Genomic DNA, 18,408 nt, shown 5'->3' with positions numbered 1-18,408 from the left:
TTCTTGATTAATGATTGATGTGGGAGGGCCCAGACTACTGTGGGCGGTGCCACCCTGGGTGGGTGGTCCTGGCTTGTACAACACAGCAAGGTGAGCAATCCAGTAAGCAGCACTTCTCCATGGTCTCTGCTTCAATTCCTGACACTCCGGGCTTCTGCTCTGAGTTCCCTGCACAATGGACCGTAAGCTGTAAGCCAAAATAAACTCTTTCCTCTCCAAGTTGCTCTTGGTCCTGGTGTTTATCACAACCATTGAGAGCGAACTAAAGCAGAGGAAGAAACATCAAGAGAAACACACTGCGTGATAGATGATGTGTAGAAAAGGAAATGGTGTCTGCATGATGAAGGATGAAAGGAGTCTGTCTATACAGACCTCAGAGAACACCTACCATGAGCTGTCCAGCATATAGGCACACTTTGGAATGGTAATACTGGGTCAAAGAAAACATAAAACGTAACAAAGTTAACTTTAGTTAGCTTTAAAGATATTATTTTAATTAATTTATTAATTAAATTAAATGATAATCAAATGATAATGTGTTATATACGTATATATTGTGATATTATGTATATTTATATCTATTATTTATAATTATATTTAATGTGTAAACAGTATAATTATTTACAGTATAATAATGTAGAATTAACATAGAATGTAGAATTATAAAATAAATAATATGTTATAGTTTGTACTCATATATTATAATTAATTAAAAATATCTTTAAAGGTACTACATTTAAAGATAACTTTAGTTATCACTTGATTTTGTACTTTTAATACGCTTGCTAGAATATTTAAAATTGCATATGTGGTTCACATTATGTCTCTGTTGAAGCTCACTTGTCCTAGTTAGGTATCTATTGCTGTGATAAGTTACCATGACCAAAACCAAACTGGGCAGGAGAGGGTTTATCTGGGCTATAGTATTTTATAGTCCACCATGAAGAGAAGTCAGAGCAGGAACTCAAGACAGGAACCGATGCAGAGACCCCGCAGGACATCTGCCTATGGTTTGCTCCCATGGCTCTCTCAGGGTGCTAGTTTTATACAACGTGTGCCCAGGGGTTGCTCACCCACAGTGGCCCAGACCATGTCAATCATTAATCAAGATAATATCTCAAGGACTTCCCCACAGGCTGCTGGCTGCTCACAATGTGTTCCTGTGGGGGTCCTGCAGGAATCCAGTGAGTGTCTAGAGCCTTCTCCTTTCTCACCTATCCATCATTTCCTTCTGCAGTCCTAGTTCTGAAAGAGAGGTCTTTCTGGGAGCCTTCTCATGAGCATCGTAATCCTGTATCTCTAAGTGGTGTCTGTCTGTGTGTGTGTGTGTGTGTGTGTGTGTGTGTGTGTGTGTGTGTGTGTGCTAATGGAGTTTATTTTACTCCCAATTTGGGGTGCACTTGTTCCCTTTCTTATTGTAAGGAATTTCACTCCACCCCTACACAAGGTTGTGGATGATGTCTACATAGCACTCCATTCAGTTTACCAAGGTTGATTCAAGACCCTACCATGGCCCAGACAACTAGGCAGCTACTCTAGGGCCACCTATTTTTCAAGATGGCATGTGGTTTCTCAGGAGTGGTTATGAACTGGCAGCAGCATTTGTGGGGGTAGCCGAGGGACAACTGTGACTTGAAGATACTTTTGTTGAGACCATTTATTTAACTACAACAACAAGAATAGAGAAAGCTCAACAGTTAAGAGTATATATTGCTTTGGCAGAGGACTCCAGTTGGGTTTCCAGCATTCAAATCATGAGACTAACAGCTGCCTATAACTCCAGCTCCAGGGGGTCCGACTCACTATGCTGGCCTCCCCAGGCACCTGACTTCAAATGCACATGCCAATGTAACATACACAGAGAGAGGGGGGAGGGAGAGGGGGAGAGGGAGAGGGGTTAAGAATAAGTAAAAGAAAGAAAGAAGAAGCAGGAGAAGGTTCATGTGTCAAAGCTGCCCCTGATGCGCTTGGTAAGTACCCACTTACATCACTTGAGCCAGACCATTTTCCTTGCTTGTTAAGCTGACTCCTGGATATTAGCTTTGCATTTGGCAAGACAAGGGGAACACTAGACATTAAAATGAGGGACTTTCGGCAGAGTTTCACAGCCATCATTTCCATATTTGACCCTTTCTCCAGAAGCTAAAATTGACCAAAAGAAAATGCCAAAATCAAGATTAAAAAAAAAATCAAATCAAAACCAGAATAGAATCAAAACAGCAATAACAATAGAAGGAAATTAGGATGAGTGTAGTCTTCTTACAGCCGACTTATTGTACAACTGCAGAAACAGCTGTCCTTTACATTTTATTAAATTATTTTGTGTGTACATATTTATGTGAGAGAAAGAGACAGAGAGAGAGAAACAGGGGGAAAGAGAGATATGGTGTGGGGGAGTCGAGGGGGGGGGGAAGAAAGAGAGAGAACCACAGTGTGTGTGGTGTGGGGGATTGTGTGAGAGAGACAGAGAGAAAGAGAACGAGCAAGTCATGGTGTGTACACGCTCTGTGCGTGTGTGTGTGTGTGTGTGTGTGTGTGTGTGTGTGTGTGTGTGTATGGACAACCTGAAAAACTCAGTTCTCTCCTTCTGCTACGTGGGTTCCAGGGATTGGACTCGGCTCATCAGGCTTGGAGTCAAGAGCCTTTTACTCACCCACCCATCTGTCTTGCCTGTCTCACGTCTGTTTTGAAATCAGTTTCCTTTTGTGCTTTACGCTTCTGCTGAATAAGATCAGAACCTAAAGGAACTCTGAACTCAACATTTATAGATCACCAACAGAACAGACCTACAGTGAGGTAAAAACCTACAAATACAGCCACTACTGAATTAAGAGGGTTTGGAGAAGCTGGCTTAAACCCTTGGCAATCCTCCTGCCTTAGCCCAAGTGCTGTGATTATAGGTGTGAGCCACTGTGCCCTGCAATCACATCGAAACCATAATTACATCTTGAAGAGAATTACATTTTATACTGATAAACATCCACATGATGTCCACCCTTCTGGACATTACTTACATGTTTTTCTATGTGGTAGAGGACCTGGGTGATGGGGACAGAGAGTATGTGAGCAGGTGAATCTGAATTCTCTCTTATTAACCCTATAGCTTCAAATATTACTCATTTCAAAGGCAAACTCCCTATGTTTAAAGGAATCATTTTTATCTTGCAAGAAAAAAAATGGAGAACAGAAACTGATAGTGGATTTCTGCAACAGAAAGAAAATCATTTGGGTTTAAAATACTGGAAGTTCTGCGGAACCGACTTCCTTCCCAAGCAGGCTGCGGAGGTTGCGTGCATGATGAACCAGGATTCTTTCTCAGTTCTTCTCCTCTCCCCACTGTACACATCAGTGCTACAGCCCATCGTTTTAGACATCCTTTCCTAGCATTTTCATCTCAGTTTACTGTTTTCTTTGTGTGTTTGTGTTGGAATCTTTTTTGTTTTTTAAGCACTGGGAACAAAGCCATGGGCTTCCTCATGCTAGGCAAGTGCTCTGGGCCTAAGCTAGTCCTCAGCTTGTTTTGAACCAGGGACAAATTATTTGGGTCTGGCTAACCTTCCATGGCTATGGCTACTGAGGGCTGAGGTTATAGGCAGGCTCTGCTGCGTCTAGCTTTGACCCTTCGGCAGCTCTAGCTCGGAATCCTTGAGGTTCCCTGTCTGTGTAGATTACTTAACTTTTTGGAATATTGACTGTTTGCATCATTGGGATCCTGAGGCCAGCTGTCCTGAGTCTGGTACTATCAGCATTCTTGTTGAATCGTAACCACATTCTATGCACGCTCTGTCCTCACACTGTGGGTACCCCCATCCTTTTCAGTAAGCTTTGTGACTGGGGTGCTGGTGGTGGTGGTGGTGGTGGTGGTGGTGGTGGTGGTGGTGGTGGTGGTTAAAAAATAGACATGTCTTCTGGGTAGGGTGAATGAAATACAAAGACAAGCCAACAACTCTGTACTGGCTCCTGCTCTGTGGTTCTCTGTGCTCCCAGGTCCATCTCCAGTTCCAGGCAGTCATTGCTTTGGAAACCCGTTTATCTGGGAGATCTGAAAAATGTTGTGGGGTTTCATTTTAGCTTCTTGTTAGTTTTTGTTTGCTACTTGGGAGCCACAACCCCTAAGTGCCTTACTCGCCACCCCGGAAGTCAGAAGTCCTCAGCCTATACTCTTTGCCCAAAGCAAATGAGAGCCACTAAGAGAAAGCAGGAAAAAGAGCAACAAAAAAGAGAGAGAGAACTGGAAGGCTATGGGTTAGCTCAAGACTTTCATGAATATGTGTGTGTGTGAGGAAGAGGTAAGCTCAGGTTAGACTCCCCTGGTGCCATGCCTTTGTAAGCCTGGTGACACAGTCCTGTCACGCTTCAGTGGGTTCAGTGGGTTCAGTGGAGGGACACTTTTTCAGAGGAACTTCAGGGAGATGCTGGTACAAATGGATGGACACTTTACAGACACAAGTACCTTGTCCAGAGCGAGAAGAAAGCCTGATCATTGAGCCATCTCACCAGCCCCTCTTATGATGGCCATTCAAGGTATCCATGTGGCTCCTTCCTTTACTTTTGTAAAATTCCCATTGAAGGGGGAAATGTCTAGGTAATTAACTTCCTAATGTTTATCATTTCATTTTTATTTTGATTTAAACCAAACTTCCCAAAGAATTTGTGTTTCTTGTCTTGCCCTTCTGATAATGATGATAATAAATCAGAATCCCACAGTATGTTTACTGTGGTTTGGGGAACAGGCAGCTATTCTTCCCCATTTCCAGAATCCCCTTCACCACCCCCATTTATGACAGGGTCCCATGAAGCCTGACTGGCCTCAAACTCATCCTGTAGCCCAGGCAGGCATAGACTTCAGTATGTAGCTAAGAACTTCCCTGAATTCATGATCCTCCTGTCTCTGCTTTCCTCCGTCACCCCCATGACCTCAGTCACCCCCATGCTCAGCTTTTCTCACATTTCTGATCATCTTTTTTTTCCCTCTCAGCTGGGGTGACAGTTTGAACTCGGCTGCAGACAACAGAATGCACTTAGGCAATTGGGGTGAAGGGTATTACATTATCAGCTGATGGCCACCGTACAAACTCACTGGATGAACTAAAAGAATATAGAGCCAAGGTCGAGCTTCCTGAGGTCAAGAATGTCAATGCCCTGGTGGAGCAGAAATGCTGACACCAAGCAGCAGAATCAAAACTGCTGACCGAGACCTGGAAATGTAGGGATGTCCATGGTTTCTGTTCATACTTTGAGAGAGCTGACTTCACCAAGGCATGACTGGAAAGATAAGCCAGCAGGGAGATAGTGAGAGGAGCAGAAAATTAGAGGCCATAGTGTCTTAAGGAGAAAGCAATGGAAAAGATTATCTCAGAAATGTCTGTCAGGCTGGGGAGAGGCCTCCGACAGCATGAGGGCCTGAATTTGGATTCTTAGCACCCAAGGAAATGCTGGGCATGGTGGCATAAGTCTGCGACTGCATCACTCGAAGGCAGAGATGCTCAGATTGCAGGGCTCACTGGGCAGCTAGTCTGGTTGAAACACCAAGCCCCAGGTTCAGTAAGAAATCCTGTCTTGAAAACTAGGGCGGAAAATAATAGATGAGGACACTGATCTGTGGCTTCCACACACCCATGCATAGTCTAATACATCTATATGCCTCCCTTCCCTACATACACCACACATGCTCTAAAGTGGAGAGCAGATGATGGTTAACGGGTGGTATAGAAGGGTCAAGGCAATGTTCTCAACTGAGAAACAGAAGCCACTAGGAGTCCATGTTTTGATGCTCTCATGACTAATTCAGTTGGGAGGAAATAACTAAGGACATGCACGCAGTAGAGCAATGCATGATGGGTACAGTGTGGTTCCTGAATAGGTGGAAGGTGGTGGGACCCGTAATTTCAGGAGAAGTGGAGAGTAATGGGATTAGAGACTTGAAACACCTGCATGGAGGACCGGGGAGGAAGTACTGTATCAGAAAAGGATCAGTGATGCAGAAAATCTGCCCTTACCCATGAAATATTGCAGGGCTGGCAACAAGGCTCAGCGGGTGAGCTGGCTGGCTTTCATTAGCCTGAAATAAACCCAGGCCTACTTGGAAAGAGGAATTCACAATTGAGAAAATGCCTCTGAGATCCCAGCTCAGTGTGGGTGGTGCTGCCCCTGGGCAGAAGGTGCTGGGTTGGTTCAGAAAGCAGTCTGAGCAAGCCATGAGGAATGAGCCAGTAAGCAGAGTCCCTTCATGACCTCAGCTTCAGTTCCAGCCTCCGGATTTTGCCTTGAGTCCCTGCTCTGGCTTTCCTCAGTGATTGCGACTTGAGCAGAAATAAACCCTTTTCTTCCTGTGTTGCTTTTGGTTGTGGTGTTATATCATAAATAGAAACCCTAAGATAGCAGGCCTAGGTGCTTGTCACCATGCCTGCTGGCCTGAGTCCCATCACTACTTACTGTGTAACAAAGCTTTTCCTGGGGGAAATATCACACACATGTCTACTCATCAGAGAGGGAACCCATGACAAACCAAAGTATGAATACCACCAAAGTCCAACTTCATGAACCAATGGCTTTTATTGAGGTTGCTTCTAAGACTCTGGGTGAGGGGTTACTTATAGGTGCAGAAATGACTCAAAGATAGCTGCATCACCAAAGCCCAGTCCAGCATGAGTGACAGCTTTGCTCATATGAGAAGTCTTCTTTGCAGCAGGAATGCTTAGCCTGTATTGCTCACACTGGCAGGGAGGGGCCTAGTGAATCCGGTCAGTTTCAGGGACTTCCTGAAGCTATTTTGAGTTGTTACCTTCTTGTTTAAGGAGCTTCCCTGCAGGATAGAATGTTTCTCACAGACTTACTACATGTTGGAAGTAGAGAACCAGTTGCTTCAAATTGTCCTCTGGTCTCCACACATGTGCTGTGGCACAACTCCCCACCCAATCAATAAGTAAAGGGAATTCTTAAAAATGTAATGAAGTTTTACAAAGATTTACTATGCAGATCCTGAAGCGTTGAGCTAGCGGAGTTGAGGTGGGCTGGGTTGTGTGATCCAGTAAACCTGGCAGAAATAAAGATATTCCAAAGAGCTGCTTGCTTCATTTCGTCTACCAGACTATTGAGACAATAGACTCCAAGAAAGGGGAATTTCTCTAGGAATCTTAAGCTGGGAGGAAAAACAAAAAACAAAACAAAAAAAAACCCGTGTTGGGGGAGGGGCAGAGGGAGGGCTTTGTAACTTGTCTCCAGAAAAGATATTTCACAGTTCTAAAATCTTGTCAGACCATCTTGTAAGGTGAGACTGAAGCCCAGAAAATGATGGGCCATCTGGAAGATGAACTTGGTAGAGGGTGGGGGGTGGGGGTGGGAGCACTGGTTTTCTTTGTCCATCATCCCAAGGTGGCTGCATTGAATAAATCTCCTTGCTTTTCACTATTTTAATTAACTTCTCATAGACTTGTTGCCAAACTTCACTTCTTGGGTATAGATTCTGACCCCAAGTTTGATAACAACCCTACCACACATGACTGAGGTGGACACACCTTACAGAAAAGCTAAGATAACTTCGGGTTTCAGCAGCCAGTCCAATCTAAACTGAACCCTAAAACGAAAGAAATTTATCGGCCTGTAAGAGAAAGTCCAAAGGTGTGTGGGTTCCAGGCACAGGCTCAACAGGCTGCGTGTGACTGCTCTACTTGACCCATGCAGATGCTCACATTACTCTTATCTTTCCCTTTTCTCCCAAGGCTAGACAATGGCTGATAACAGTAACCAAGGTTGTACACTCAAGAGTGGGGCCTGGGAAGGAGCAGAAGCCTGGGAAGGAAGGAAGGAAGGAAGGAAGGAAAATACCGTCTGCTCCCTTCCTCCCAATCCAATCCCCTACCATTTTATTCCACTGGCAGGATCTTTAGAAAGTCCAGGGCGGCCTAGACGCAGCTCCCTCGTGCAGACTGGGTGAGGGACAAGTGGCAAGTAAGTCTGCAGGCAGCAGGAAGGTGTCTCAGCAGGTTCAGGAGACACTGGGCAGGATGGAGTAGCCCTCTTCCGAGTGGCCTTAGATCAAGTTGGGAGACATCCAAATGTCTTCGTAAATCCTAACCTGAGGGGGTTTCTGGGGCTGAAGTACCAAGTCAGGATTTGGGGTTGTCTTTGGGAAGCAAGCAGGGGTGGGGGGGGATGTAAAAGTTGGAGCATCCTGGCAGTCGTATTCTGTGACGAATACTTGTACGGAAAGAAGGGTATGTGTTAGCTGGGGAGGGGTGCGGTTGGGCAATGACTGCTATTGTTTCCATAACAAGCACTTTGTCCTTCCTTCTGTCCTTCAGTAGAGATCCCATAGTCGTAGGGCACTGGTTTGACTGGTTCAAGGCCACAGGCTCTCACTTCCCCTAAGGCAGCCTTGTCTTCATCCTCATCCATTATTTGTGGTTTGCTTCTCTACCCTATGGCACAGAGGGTGGATGAAATGGCTAGCAGTTAGTTTTGTCTGCCTTTCAGCCTTCCTGGGGGTTGGGGGTGGGGTGGGGAACTGTCTCTAATCTTCTGGTGGTTCTAAAAAAAGGCTCAAATGACAGACAGCCATATTTTGTCTTTAAAAAAGACCATGTGACCTAAGGCAGGCCAATCAGATACTCTTTCCCAGAATTTGAGTTGGGGACAGGCACAAGCAAGCTGGAGAGAAGTTGGGGTTAGCTGGGTTGGTAGCAGTGCCCTGGAGAACCTCTCTGGAGAACAGGTGTTCTCAGCGGGACTCTCCAACACTATCTGCCTGGCCACCAACTCTCTATATTCTGTGAACTGCCCAGTGCGACTTCTATAAATGTTGCTTTATTGAAAGGAAAATTTTCTGTCCCTAAGAACAAAAAGCCTCTGAGAGAGAGTCAGTGTGACTTAAAGGCTTAGTCCTAAAATGCTTCAGAGCTATGTCGGTCTGACGCGTACTACTTAGTGCTTAGTACTAAAATGCTTCAGAGCTATGTCGGTCTGACGCGTACTACTTAGTGCTTAGTCCTAAAATGCTTCAGAGCTATGTTGGTCTGACGCGTACTACTTAGTGCTTAGTACTAAAATGCTTCAGAGCTATGTCGGTCTGACGCATACTACTTAGTGCTTAGTACTAAAATGCTTCAGAGCTATGTCGGTCTGACGCGTACTACTTAGTGCTTAGTACTAAAATGCTTCAGAGCTATGTCGGTCTGACGCGTACTACTTAGTGCTTAGTACTAAAATGCTTCAGAGCTATGTCGGTCTGACGCGTACTACTTAGTGCTTAGTCCTAAAATGCTTCAGAGCTATGTTGGTCTGACGCATACTACTTAGTGCTTAGTCCTAAAATGCTTCAGACTTAAGTTGGATCTTCTTTCCTGGTAGCCTTTGGGATGAAAAGTATTGTAAATCCCCAACATTATTAGAGTCCAAGGACAGTGTTCACTGCCCAGTACCCACGGGCCATGCACACACACCCTTTAAGATCAGTGAGCTTCCTTATATCGTGACTTCAAAGTACCTTAGGAATTTTCCTTTTTCATTTAACTAATGTAAAAATAATTTTTTCAGAGTAATACTATTCTTGTCTGATTGTCATATGTCCTTATACTTATCACTATTACATATCCTTTCCTTTTTTTCCCCCAGAGAGTGGCTTGCTAGATAGCTTGTGCTGGCCCGGAACTCAGTATGAGGCCCAGGTTGGCCTCAGCCTCCTGAGTACTGAGAGTTCCCCCACACATTTTACTGTTAGTTCAGGAATACTTAGCTGAAGAATCTAGTCTTATCATTCACAGAGGCATATAAATCCAGTCCTAAACACTGTGCTTACAAATCATTTATTAGTTCATACATTTGTTTTTCAGCAAAAATGCATAGTTTATCATTTTTAGATTCTTTTTTTTTTTTTCATGTTCAAGACAGGAGAAAACGAATGTCTCAGAAAAGTAAAATCATAGCAAAATGTACAACAGACATGAAAGGCAATTTGTTCAGTCACATGCACAGAATTGGCCCGGATGATGCCTGCTTCTATAGATGATTTTACTTCATTTTTCTGGAAATCTGCAATTACGATGAAGTAAGGCTCTTCCGTCCGAATACGCCATGGACTTGAAGGCACCTTACAGTCCAGGCTGGAGGTTTTCACATCCTGAGAGGGAATGCCTCTCTAGCTAAGTCAGTTCTTAGGGTAAGGACTGGAGTCAAGGTGGCCAAAGAAGAATTGATTTAGCAAGCAGTGGAAAAACTTGTTTATGCCTGCGTTCTTCTTTCCTCCCATCTTCCTCTATTATCACCATTTCATGAGCTCTAAACCCTACACATGAAACCTTTCCATTTGATGTCTTAACCCCCGCCCCCTGCCTCTGCTCCAAGCACGGGAAGACAGACAGTCCCTCCAACAATACCCTTGTAAGGCAGATGGCTGGATGCCTAAGCACACTGGGAATCCTTTTAGGAACCTGTTGTCTTCAAGGCTGGTTTTGTGGAGAGTAAAGGCTTCAACGGTGGCTGGAATGGCTTGGGGAGAGCTGAGATGAAGATTCAAATTCAGGGCTACCACATGCCTAAGCAAAAGGAAGAACCGCAACAGAATCCTCCCCACAGCCCCCAGAGGAAAGCTTTCCTGTCTAGGCAACAGTACATTGGGCTCATGACTTCCTTGTAGAAGAAACACATGCCCAGGCTGAGCATCCCGCTGTCTCTATGGTTGCTATGGTGACACTCCAGCCAGGGAAATGTGCCTCACATTATTGCCCAGGTACTCAGAGGCTTGGTTAGAATGATTTTCCTCGTGGCCCCAGGAAAGTACACCAACGTGGCAGAAACAGACTTTTTCTGCTGGGCCTTCCCAAGAGAGGGAATTCATTGAAAGTTTCTAAGCAGAATCTTATAAAAGTTTAGCTTTGTTACGCACCTAGAATCTATCTGATGCCTTTTTTTTTTTTCTTAAAAAAGAAGTTAGCCTTTTTTTTTTTTTAAACTACACAATATTTACAGTTTGAAAGATCCAAGAGGTCTTTATCATTTGGGTAAGAGCTCAAAGATGAGGCTTTTGAAAAAGCCCTGGTTCTCATCCATGTGCTAAGGCCTGTTTTTAACAAACAAACTGCTATTACAAACCTTTGAAATATAAAATTAAAATATGTCTTTAAATTTTTTTTTTACCATGCATTTTTTTCCACATCCAGCAAGTTAAAAAAAAAAAGACTATACTTTTTAAATAGAGATGGAACCAAAAGAAGAAGTGAAAGAAGCGAAGTGTGTCCCTGTACTTCACCCAGAAGCAGGGTTCACTGCCGTGGTGTCCTGCCCACCTCGGAGTGGTGGTGAGCCAGGAGAAGCAGGGTCTTTACTGCACGGCTAAATAACCATCCGAAGGCTCCTCCCGACCCGGCCTTCACTGCGCGTGCTTACTGCATATTTGGGGTGGAACTGTAAGGCGTGGGGAAGGTGGCCTGCCACTTTTCCACATTCGAGAATGGAATTGTACACTCAAGATATTTCCTTGGGAAATGTCATGTTTGGAACAAAAAGCATTAAAGCGTCTCTGTTACATTCCGAAGCTTAACACAGGGTGGGGGACAGGTACTTCTAAAAGCTTAAAGAAGGGGCTGCTCTCCTCCTGCACCAAATAGTAACTGCGGGTTGTTGCATACAGGTGTGTGTCCCACCCTGCCACTATGACTAGCTAAGTGAGCACTTGGGGTCCCCACCTATAACTTAACTAGCCAGTTCTGAAGCTTGCTCACAGACTGTGTAAGAAGCTACCACAAAAAATAAAATAAAGTAAAAGAAAAGAAAAGGAAAGGAAAGAAAGAGAAAAGGAAAGAAAAGAAAAAAAAAAACCCTACAAATTCGTGAGAAATCCACAAACTAGAAATGCAATACATTTGTTCTCTGAGAAGTAACAGGAATTTATGTTAGGTTTTTTTGATTACTAAGTACTGATAGTCATTTTGTAATTAAGAAAAAAATTATTGACAATATCAAAGACCTCAACACTTCAGTAGGAAGGCCTGTGGCCCCTCCTAAAGGAATGGCTACAATGCCGGTTTCAGCCATCTGGGGCTTCCTTTCCCAGGGGTCTAGGCTCCTTTGCTTTTGTCTGGCAGTACATGTCAACAAATGCTGACAATCCTTTAAGAAAATGACTTAAAATGTCCTTCACAATTAGCCTCTAATGCCTTTTTGACCTATGCCCTAATTTTATGGAAACAAATTAAGCCACAGGATAAATGTACTACTCAAAATATCCCACGGCACGCAGAGCTGCCGTCAAAAGCTGCAGGGTGGTGTTAGGATGCCAAATAGAATCCCTTGCCACCTGTTTGAGCACGGACACCCTCAGAGTCCGAAAGCTTTTCTAGGGACAGAACTTAAAATCAGGTAACACTGTCCGGAGTTGAGCAGCTGTTCCACGTTGGCTGTCTGAATCCAATTCTCTCTCTCTCTCGTTATAATGGAAGGATCTAAGAAGAGGGCAGGCAAAGGCCAGAAGATTTTTGGAGAGTTAAGCATAAGCTAAACTCTCCAAACACCTGCCTGAGTGGAATCTTGCTTTGACTTCACTACACTGTCTGTTGTAGGCACTCTGAGCAAACCACTCTTCGAAATGATGTGGACGCCATAACCTTCCAGCAGTTCATCGTTACTACTGTCATTACCATGATGATAAAACATTAAACTCTGTTCATAGACACACTCTTCTTATACCTGAATTGTAAATTAAATTTTAAAAAAAGCTTTAAGCTAAGGAGAAAAGTAAAACGCTGTGGGTCTATTACTGTGCGAGACTGATCTTATACCAACAGGAGAAAAAACTCAAACTTCTACTCTGCTCTGCTGTAAGACCAAAAGGCAATTACGTGGATGGATACATGGATCGTTGCTTAGTGCCTTACGTAGAGTAAATGTTCAGTAAGCACTAGGAAGATCACATTGAAGACTAGGTAGGCATCAGCCAAAGGAGCCTAACGGAGTCAATCAGCAATGGCAAACTTAATGGATAAAGAACAAGGTGACAGAAATCATCTCGGTGGCTGGTGACATTTTAAGATCCTATAATCTAATTTTAAAGGTTCCCGTCTCTTATTTTGATCTATTTTAAAACTGAATAGATGTATTCAATTAAAGGATATCTTATCCATGATTACACACAATATATCCAATCAGCATCTGTATACTTGACCATGCAACATAGTCCTGCAGAGTAATAGACACAGCTGAGCACACAGCTGTCCCTGCTTTCACTATCAGTTTGAAGACTGAATTCTGTCACCTTCAGCCAATGATAAAACCCTTAAAAAGCAACTTCAACCATACCTGTCGACTATAGCTTTGAGCAGATATACTAGCTGGGGGAGTGGAAGGTTAAAACCCCTGGCTTGTTGCTGTCAGCCCCTCAGACCCATCACTCAATCAGAAAAACTTACCAGTTTGATATTCTTAGCAATAGTTCCCCCATATATAAAGTTGCCCATCAGATTAGGCTACGTGGTTTTCTGACTGTGAGCACTTACAGTGGGGTTTATGAATGGAAGCAGTCTAAGGCCACTCTGGACAGTTATGTAGCCCCGTACTTTCTCCCTGGGCTATTTATGGAACGTGTATGGCCAGTGGAAAAAGATCATGTTTATTTTTACAAGCCAGTCATGACATGAAGGAGTCTGTACTTCCTCTCTCTGGGAAGGTCATCTTCTTCACCTGAGTGGCAAGCTGAGAAAGGAGAAAGGGTCTCCCTGTAGCCAACTGAACCTGAGCCTTAGCCAGCCCTAGAAGCAACTCACGGAGCAATGGGCACAGACATCACTCATTTCCCAGGCACCCTTCCGAGGGGGCTGCTCCTGGAGATGCCACCTAGGTTATGGCTACAAATGAAAAGGAAATTGGGTTTTATAATATGTTTCAAAATTTTACTGCCGAATAGATTGTATGAAGATAGCGAATCCTTATGTATAATTTGTCATGTATTTTGAACTGTTAAATGCAATCAAACCTAGTGGATGTGGTGAAATGGAGAAGGTGGAAAAGTATTATTTTAGAGTTTTATTCTGACGGCTACATTACTCCTGAAATGTGTAATAAGCCCCGTTAGCTCTGTGCAAATAGACTGAGTAAATATTTGCTCTAAAATGGCATTATCTGCCTTAACAGAAATAACATAGTTCAGAGCCATGAACGTGTGGTTAAAGCATCTCTGATCGGGAATGGTGTATGTGGTGTATCTGGGAACAGGAAGGGAAGCCAATCCTCTTTTCAATTAGAATGTCCCATCCCTAATGCTAGTGGTGCAGAGCCAGGGATGGGGGTGGGGATGGGGTGGAGGGGAGGAGATGTCAGGAGGAGAGGGGAGGTGAAGCCTCCTTTTTCCTGGAGCATGCTGTGTGGGGAGATCTTGCCTGGGAAAGCGGGTCATCTCACTGGCTCGTGCATCATAATCACTTGAAAACGATCCGGGTATGATTTTTATCCTCAAGTGGCCTCTGCTTAAAGACAAAGACACACAGCTAGAGAGGACCCGGAAGATCTCCAACAAAAACCTAAAGTGACAAACTCTGGGTGTTAGTGCCTGTTCTCACGTTCATGGATTCTTCCAGATGTCTCTCTCTTGAGAGTTCCTTCCAGAGGGGGTGTCCCAATTCAACAACCATAACAACAAAAATCCTACATAATATCCCTTAAGCTGTTTCTTTAGTTTATGAATGAACATTCTTTGAGACTCTACAAGAAGTAACAGCAGCATGCAAGAAAGTGTACGTGGATACATCCTGATGTCTACAGTTATCCCCGGATATAAGTGCTGGATTCGGCTTCACTGAGTAACAGCACTGGTAGTAAGCACACTATCAACTTCTGTAAACACACAGAAATCTCCTGGCATTTTGCAAAGGATAAGACATTGACATTCATCAGGAGTCATGCAAAGTAAAATTTAAAATCCTATTAAGAAGTCCTAAATTCAATACATCCCGTCCCCCCTCTCTCTCACACACACACACATTTAACTTCTGTGTGCAAGTGAACACACTCAGGGCATTGGTTCCTCCAGGGAATTGTGCCAAGGTTCTCTATTTACAAATACAATAGCAATTAAAAGCATAGACAAAACACTAATCTTTTCAGGAGCACCATCTTACCAGGACTGAGGTAAGTGTTCATAGACCCCATGTGCTTGTCTTCAATTACACCACTAAGCCAATGCTCCCCATTCTTAGTTGCCTCTTAGTCTGAAGGACTTTTACCAAGAAGTGTGGCGAATATTTAAATATACTGCTGTTAGGTTAATGACAGGTTAACATTTATAAGAAATGTCTAACAACACTGGCCAATAGGGTCATTAGAAAGAATCTGGGAACATGTTCCCTAACTCTGCAAGGATTTGGGGTGACTACCAATCATTTCCACAGCCTGGATTCAAATGAGACTTTGAGGTTTAACTGGGCAATTGTAGTCTTAACTCAAAAATTTCAGTAATAAATAACAAGATTCTGACTTTCATAATAGAACTTCCTGATCCTGACTGCCTTTTAAAATTGAAGCAAGGATACATGTGTCGCTGTCCTAACCTCCCAGCCGTTGTGGCTGCAGTAGGAACCTCAGCCACGTTAGAGGGCTGACTCTTGCAGAAGCCAAACACTCTGTACACCATCAAGCTATTTCTGGCCCCACTAGAAACCTAAACCCACCCTCCACCTTCCCTCCGTTCTGTTCATCCATGATTTGCAGCAAAGTGGGAAAAGAATATGCTGTTCTCCCAGTACAAGAAGCTACGTTTGAGGACCAGTCATTTGGGCATTGCTTCAAAAGGCACATTTATTTTAGTGGCAACTTAAGTAAGTAGAGAGGAAAGAATCAGATAAAAAAAGAGAGAAAGAGAGAGGGGGGGGAGACAAAAACCCAGGGTGGGTTTTGTGGAATACATCAAAGTAAGTAGGAATTGGAGACCTATACAAACCACAGGAGCCTAACCAATAGTCTAATCAGAGTCCCTATGTAGTCATTCACAGTTTTATCATGACACTCACAGGCCTTCACAGAACACTGTTTAAAAATGTAGTCGAGAACTCTCTCAAGCAGCTTGCCCTAAGGTCCAGTTCACGTGTGCAATGCAGAAGGCTGCAAAAATCAAAACTATGTGACAAAGGAAATCCAGTGCATCTCACAGGCTTCGATAAATTATGAAAAAAATCATTGAATATATTATCATTTAAATAACATCTGATACACATTTTGAAATAATTAACTTGTGTTCACATTCCATGCATTGTCTAGCGGGTTAAGCCCCGGGTTTGTGTCTTTGTGCCCATTTCCCAACAGAGAAAGCTCCATTCTTTCGACAAATCCAAGCATTGCTAGACCTCAGAAGCAGCCAGGGGTTTGTGTTTATCCTCTTCACTGCATACCTGCCTTCACTAAGGGACACAGAAGACTGTTAGAAAAGCCAACTGCTTGGGGCTCTATCTGTAATCACAATCCTCACTGTCTTTGCAAAAATCCCTGGATATCATAGACAGTCCCTAATTTTCTTCCCGGAGGCCCTCTTCCTTCTGTTTCACCTCCCATCTCCCTCTTCTAAAGGCCAGTGGACTTGGGATTCCCCAACTGTCAGGGAACCTTTCCCTAGTGGCCTGCAGCACCCTCTTCCAGCAAAGAAGGAAACAACAAAACTTGAAAACAAACCAACAATAACAACAACAACAACAGAAACTCCACGCAAACCGGTGGGCAAACCATAGCCTCCTCCGGGGGTGGAGGCTCACTTTTTACTGCAGAATTCGGTGCTGTTCAGGAACTTCCTGATGACTAGTCCCAGGCAAACCACCAGCAGCAGCATGTAGCCCACTGTGCCCGAGAAGGTGGGCGCGGCAGGGGGTGCCTGGAGGAACTGGCGCAGGCCCTCTTCCACGTAGTACACCTGGTCATAGATGCTGAGGAAAGTGAAGATGTGGAAGAGCTGATGGCTGTGGCCAATGATGTCGAAGAGACCCGGCTGGATGCGCTCAGGGATCTTGCTCACGTTGAAGAAGGCGGCCACCACCAGCCAGAAGTAGCGGCGGTAGAAGTGCACGAAGAGTGTGGGGTTCTCGCCTCGCAGGTCGAAGAGCCAGCTCTCTAGCATAATGGGGCAGGCCATGCTGAGCGGCATGACGAAGACGAAGGTGCGCAGGGCGAACGGGTAGGAGCACCAGTCGGTGCGGCTCTTACAGCAAGCCACGGTGCAGGCCACAGCCAGCACGAAGGCCACGGGCAGCACGAGCGCGCGGTAGACCGCGATGAGGCGGGTGCAGTCCACGTGCCAGCCCAGGCGCTGCTGCACATACGGCGTCATGACCCTGGCGTCCAGCAGGCTCAGGCTGGGCAGCAGGTAGTAGTAGTAGGCCACGGTGCTGCCGAAGCCATAGTAGCTGATGGAAGCGTAGTCCAGGTAGAAGAAGGCGGCGCGCAGGCGCAGCGACAGGCAGCTGAACACGTGCGCCGTGCAGCTCATGGCGAAGGTCAGCAGCACCCCCGACGCATAGCACCACAGCGGCAGCAGCCAGGGGTGGTGGAAGGGCACATCGCTGCCGCCCAGGAAGAAGAGGCGGCAGAACTTACTGAGGAACAGCAGCAGCGGGATGAAGTGCGTCCAGAAGTTGAGCGTCTCATTGGTGGGCTTCAGCACCGAGGCCAGGCACTCTTGCGCGGTGCACGGCAGCCGCCGGTAGCCGGACAGGATGAAGCACTCCACGAAGTCATCGGGCACCTCGTCCCAGCGCAGCAGCGGCTTGGTCGTGGCCGCCGGCGGGCTCCGGGGGGCGGAGGCGGAGGCGGGATGCGAGCGCCGGGAGGTCGAGGCCGGCGGTCCCTTCACGCCGGCGCCCCGCTGCTGCAGGCGCCGCGGCATGGTGCCCCGGGCTTAGCTAGGGCGCGCGCGAGGCCACCGCGGGCGCCGGGCGCCGTCGGAGCCTTTGTGCGCGCGCGCGCGCGCGGGACCGCGGCCGCAGGTTGGCTACGCGGCCTCGGCTTGGAAGCGGGCTGCTCCGGGGGCTCGGCGCACCGGGCGGGAGGCTGCTGCTGCGCGCGCGGCTTGCCGGCGGCGTCCTCGCCACGCTCGGGTCTCTCAGCCCGCGGCCGGCCGCGCTGCGGTGGCGGCGGTGGCGCGGCTGACTGCGGCGGTGGTGGCGGTGGTGGCGGCGGCGGCGGCGCGGCGGTGACTGGGCATCGTGCGCGCGGGGCGGGCGGCGGGAGGCGGGATGTGCGCGAGGCGCTGGCGGGGGAGGGCGGCGCCGCGCAGGGCGGGGGCCCCCGGGGTTAGGGTGTCTGCGCCGCGGCGGGGGGATGGAGGTGTCCCCTGTCTTGCGTCTCCTACCATCCCCCCCTTCTCGGGCTGCGACCGCTCGGGCCGCCGCGTTAATGATTGATGCGGGGCCGGAGGCTGGCCAGAGACGCGGCCGCCGGCGC

The 18,408-nt window shown here is 46.2% G+C and overlaps 1 protein-coding gene across 1 annotated transcript; it reads right to left on the bottom strand.

Moving 5' to 3' along the window:
* Positions 1–9,787: 9,787 nt before the first annotated feature.
* On the bottom strand, positions 9,788–18,176 carry Paqr9 (progestin and adipoQ receptor family member IX). The gene has a single exon (NM_198414.3). It carries the CDS (start codon positions 17,849–17,851, stop codon positions 16,724–16,726), a length of 1,128 nt encoding a protein of 375 aa, NP_940806.2. The 5' UTR covers positions 17,852–18,176; the 3' UTR covers positions 9,788–16,723.
* Positions 18,177–18,408: the final 232 nt, after the last annotated feature.

The sequence above is a fragment of the Mus musculus genome, chromosome 9, assembly GCF_000001635.26.
Source record: "Mus musculus strain C57BL/6J chromosome 9, GRCm38.p6 C57BL/6J".
Lineage (NCBI taxonomy): Eukaryota > Metazoa > Chordata > Mammalia > Rodentia > Muridae > Mus > Mus musculus.
This window is presented reverse-complemented; position numbering and strand designations above follow the sequence as displayed.

Bases quoted from the DNA above. Each gene is read 5' to 3' on its own strand.
- Paqr9 (NM_198414.3), bottom strand. From the start codon at position 17,851: ATGCCGCGGCGCCTGCAGCAGCGGGGCGCCGGCGTGAAGGGACCGCCG.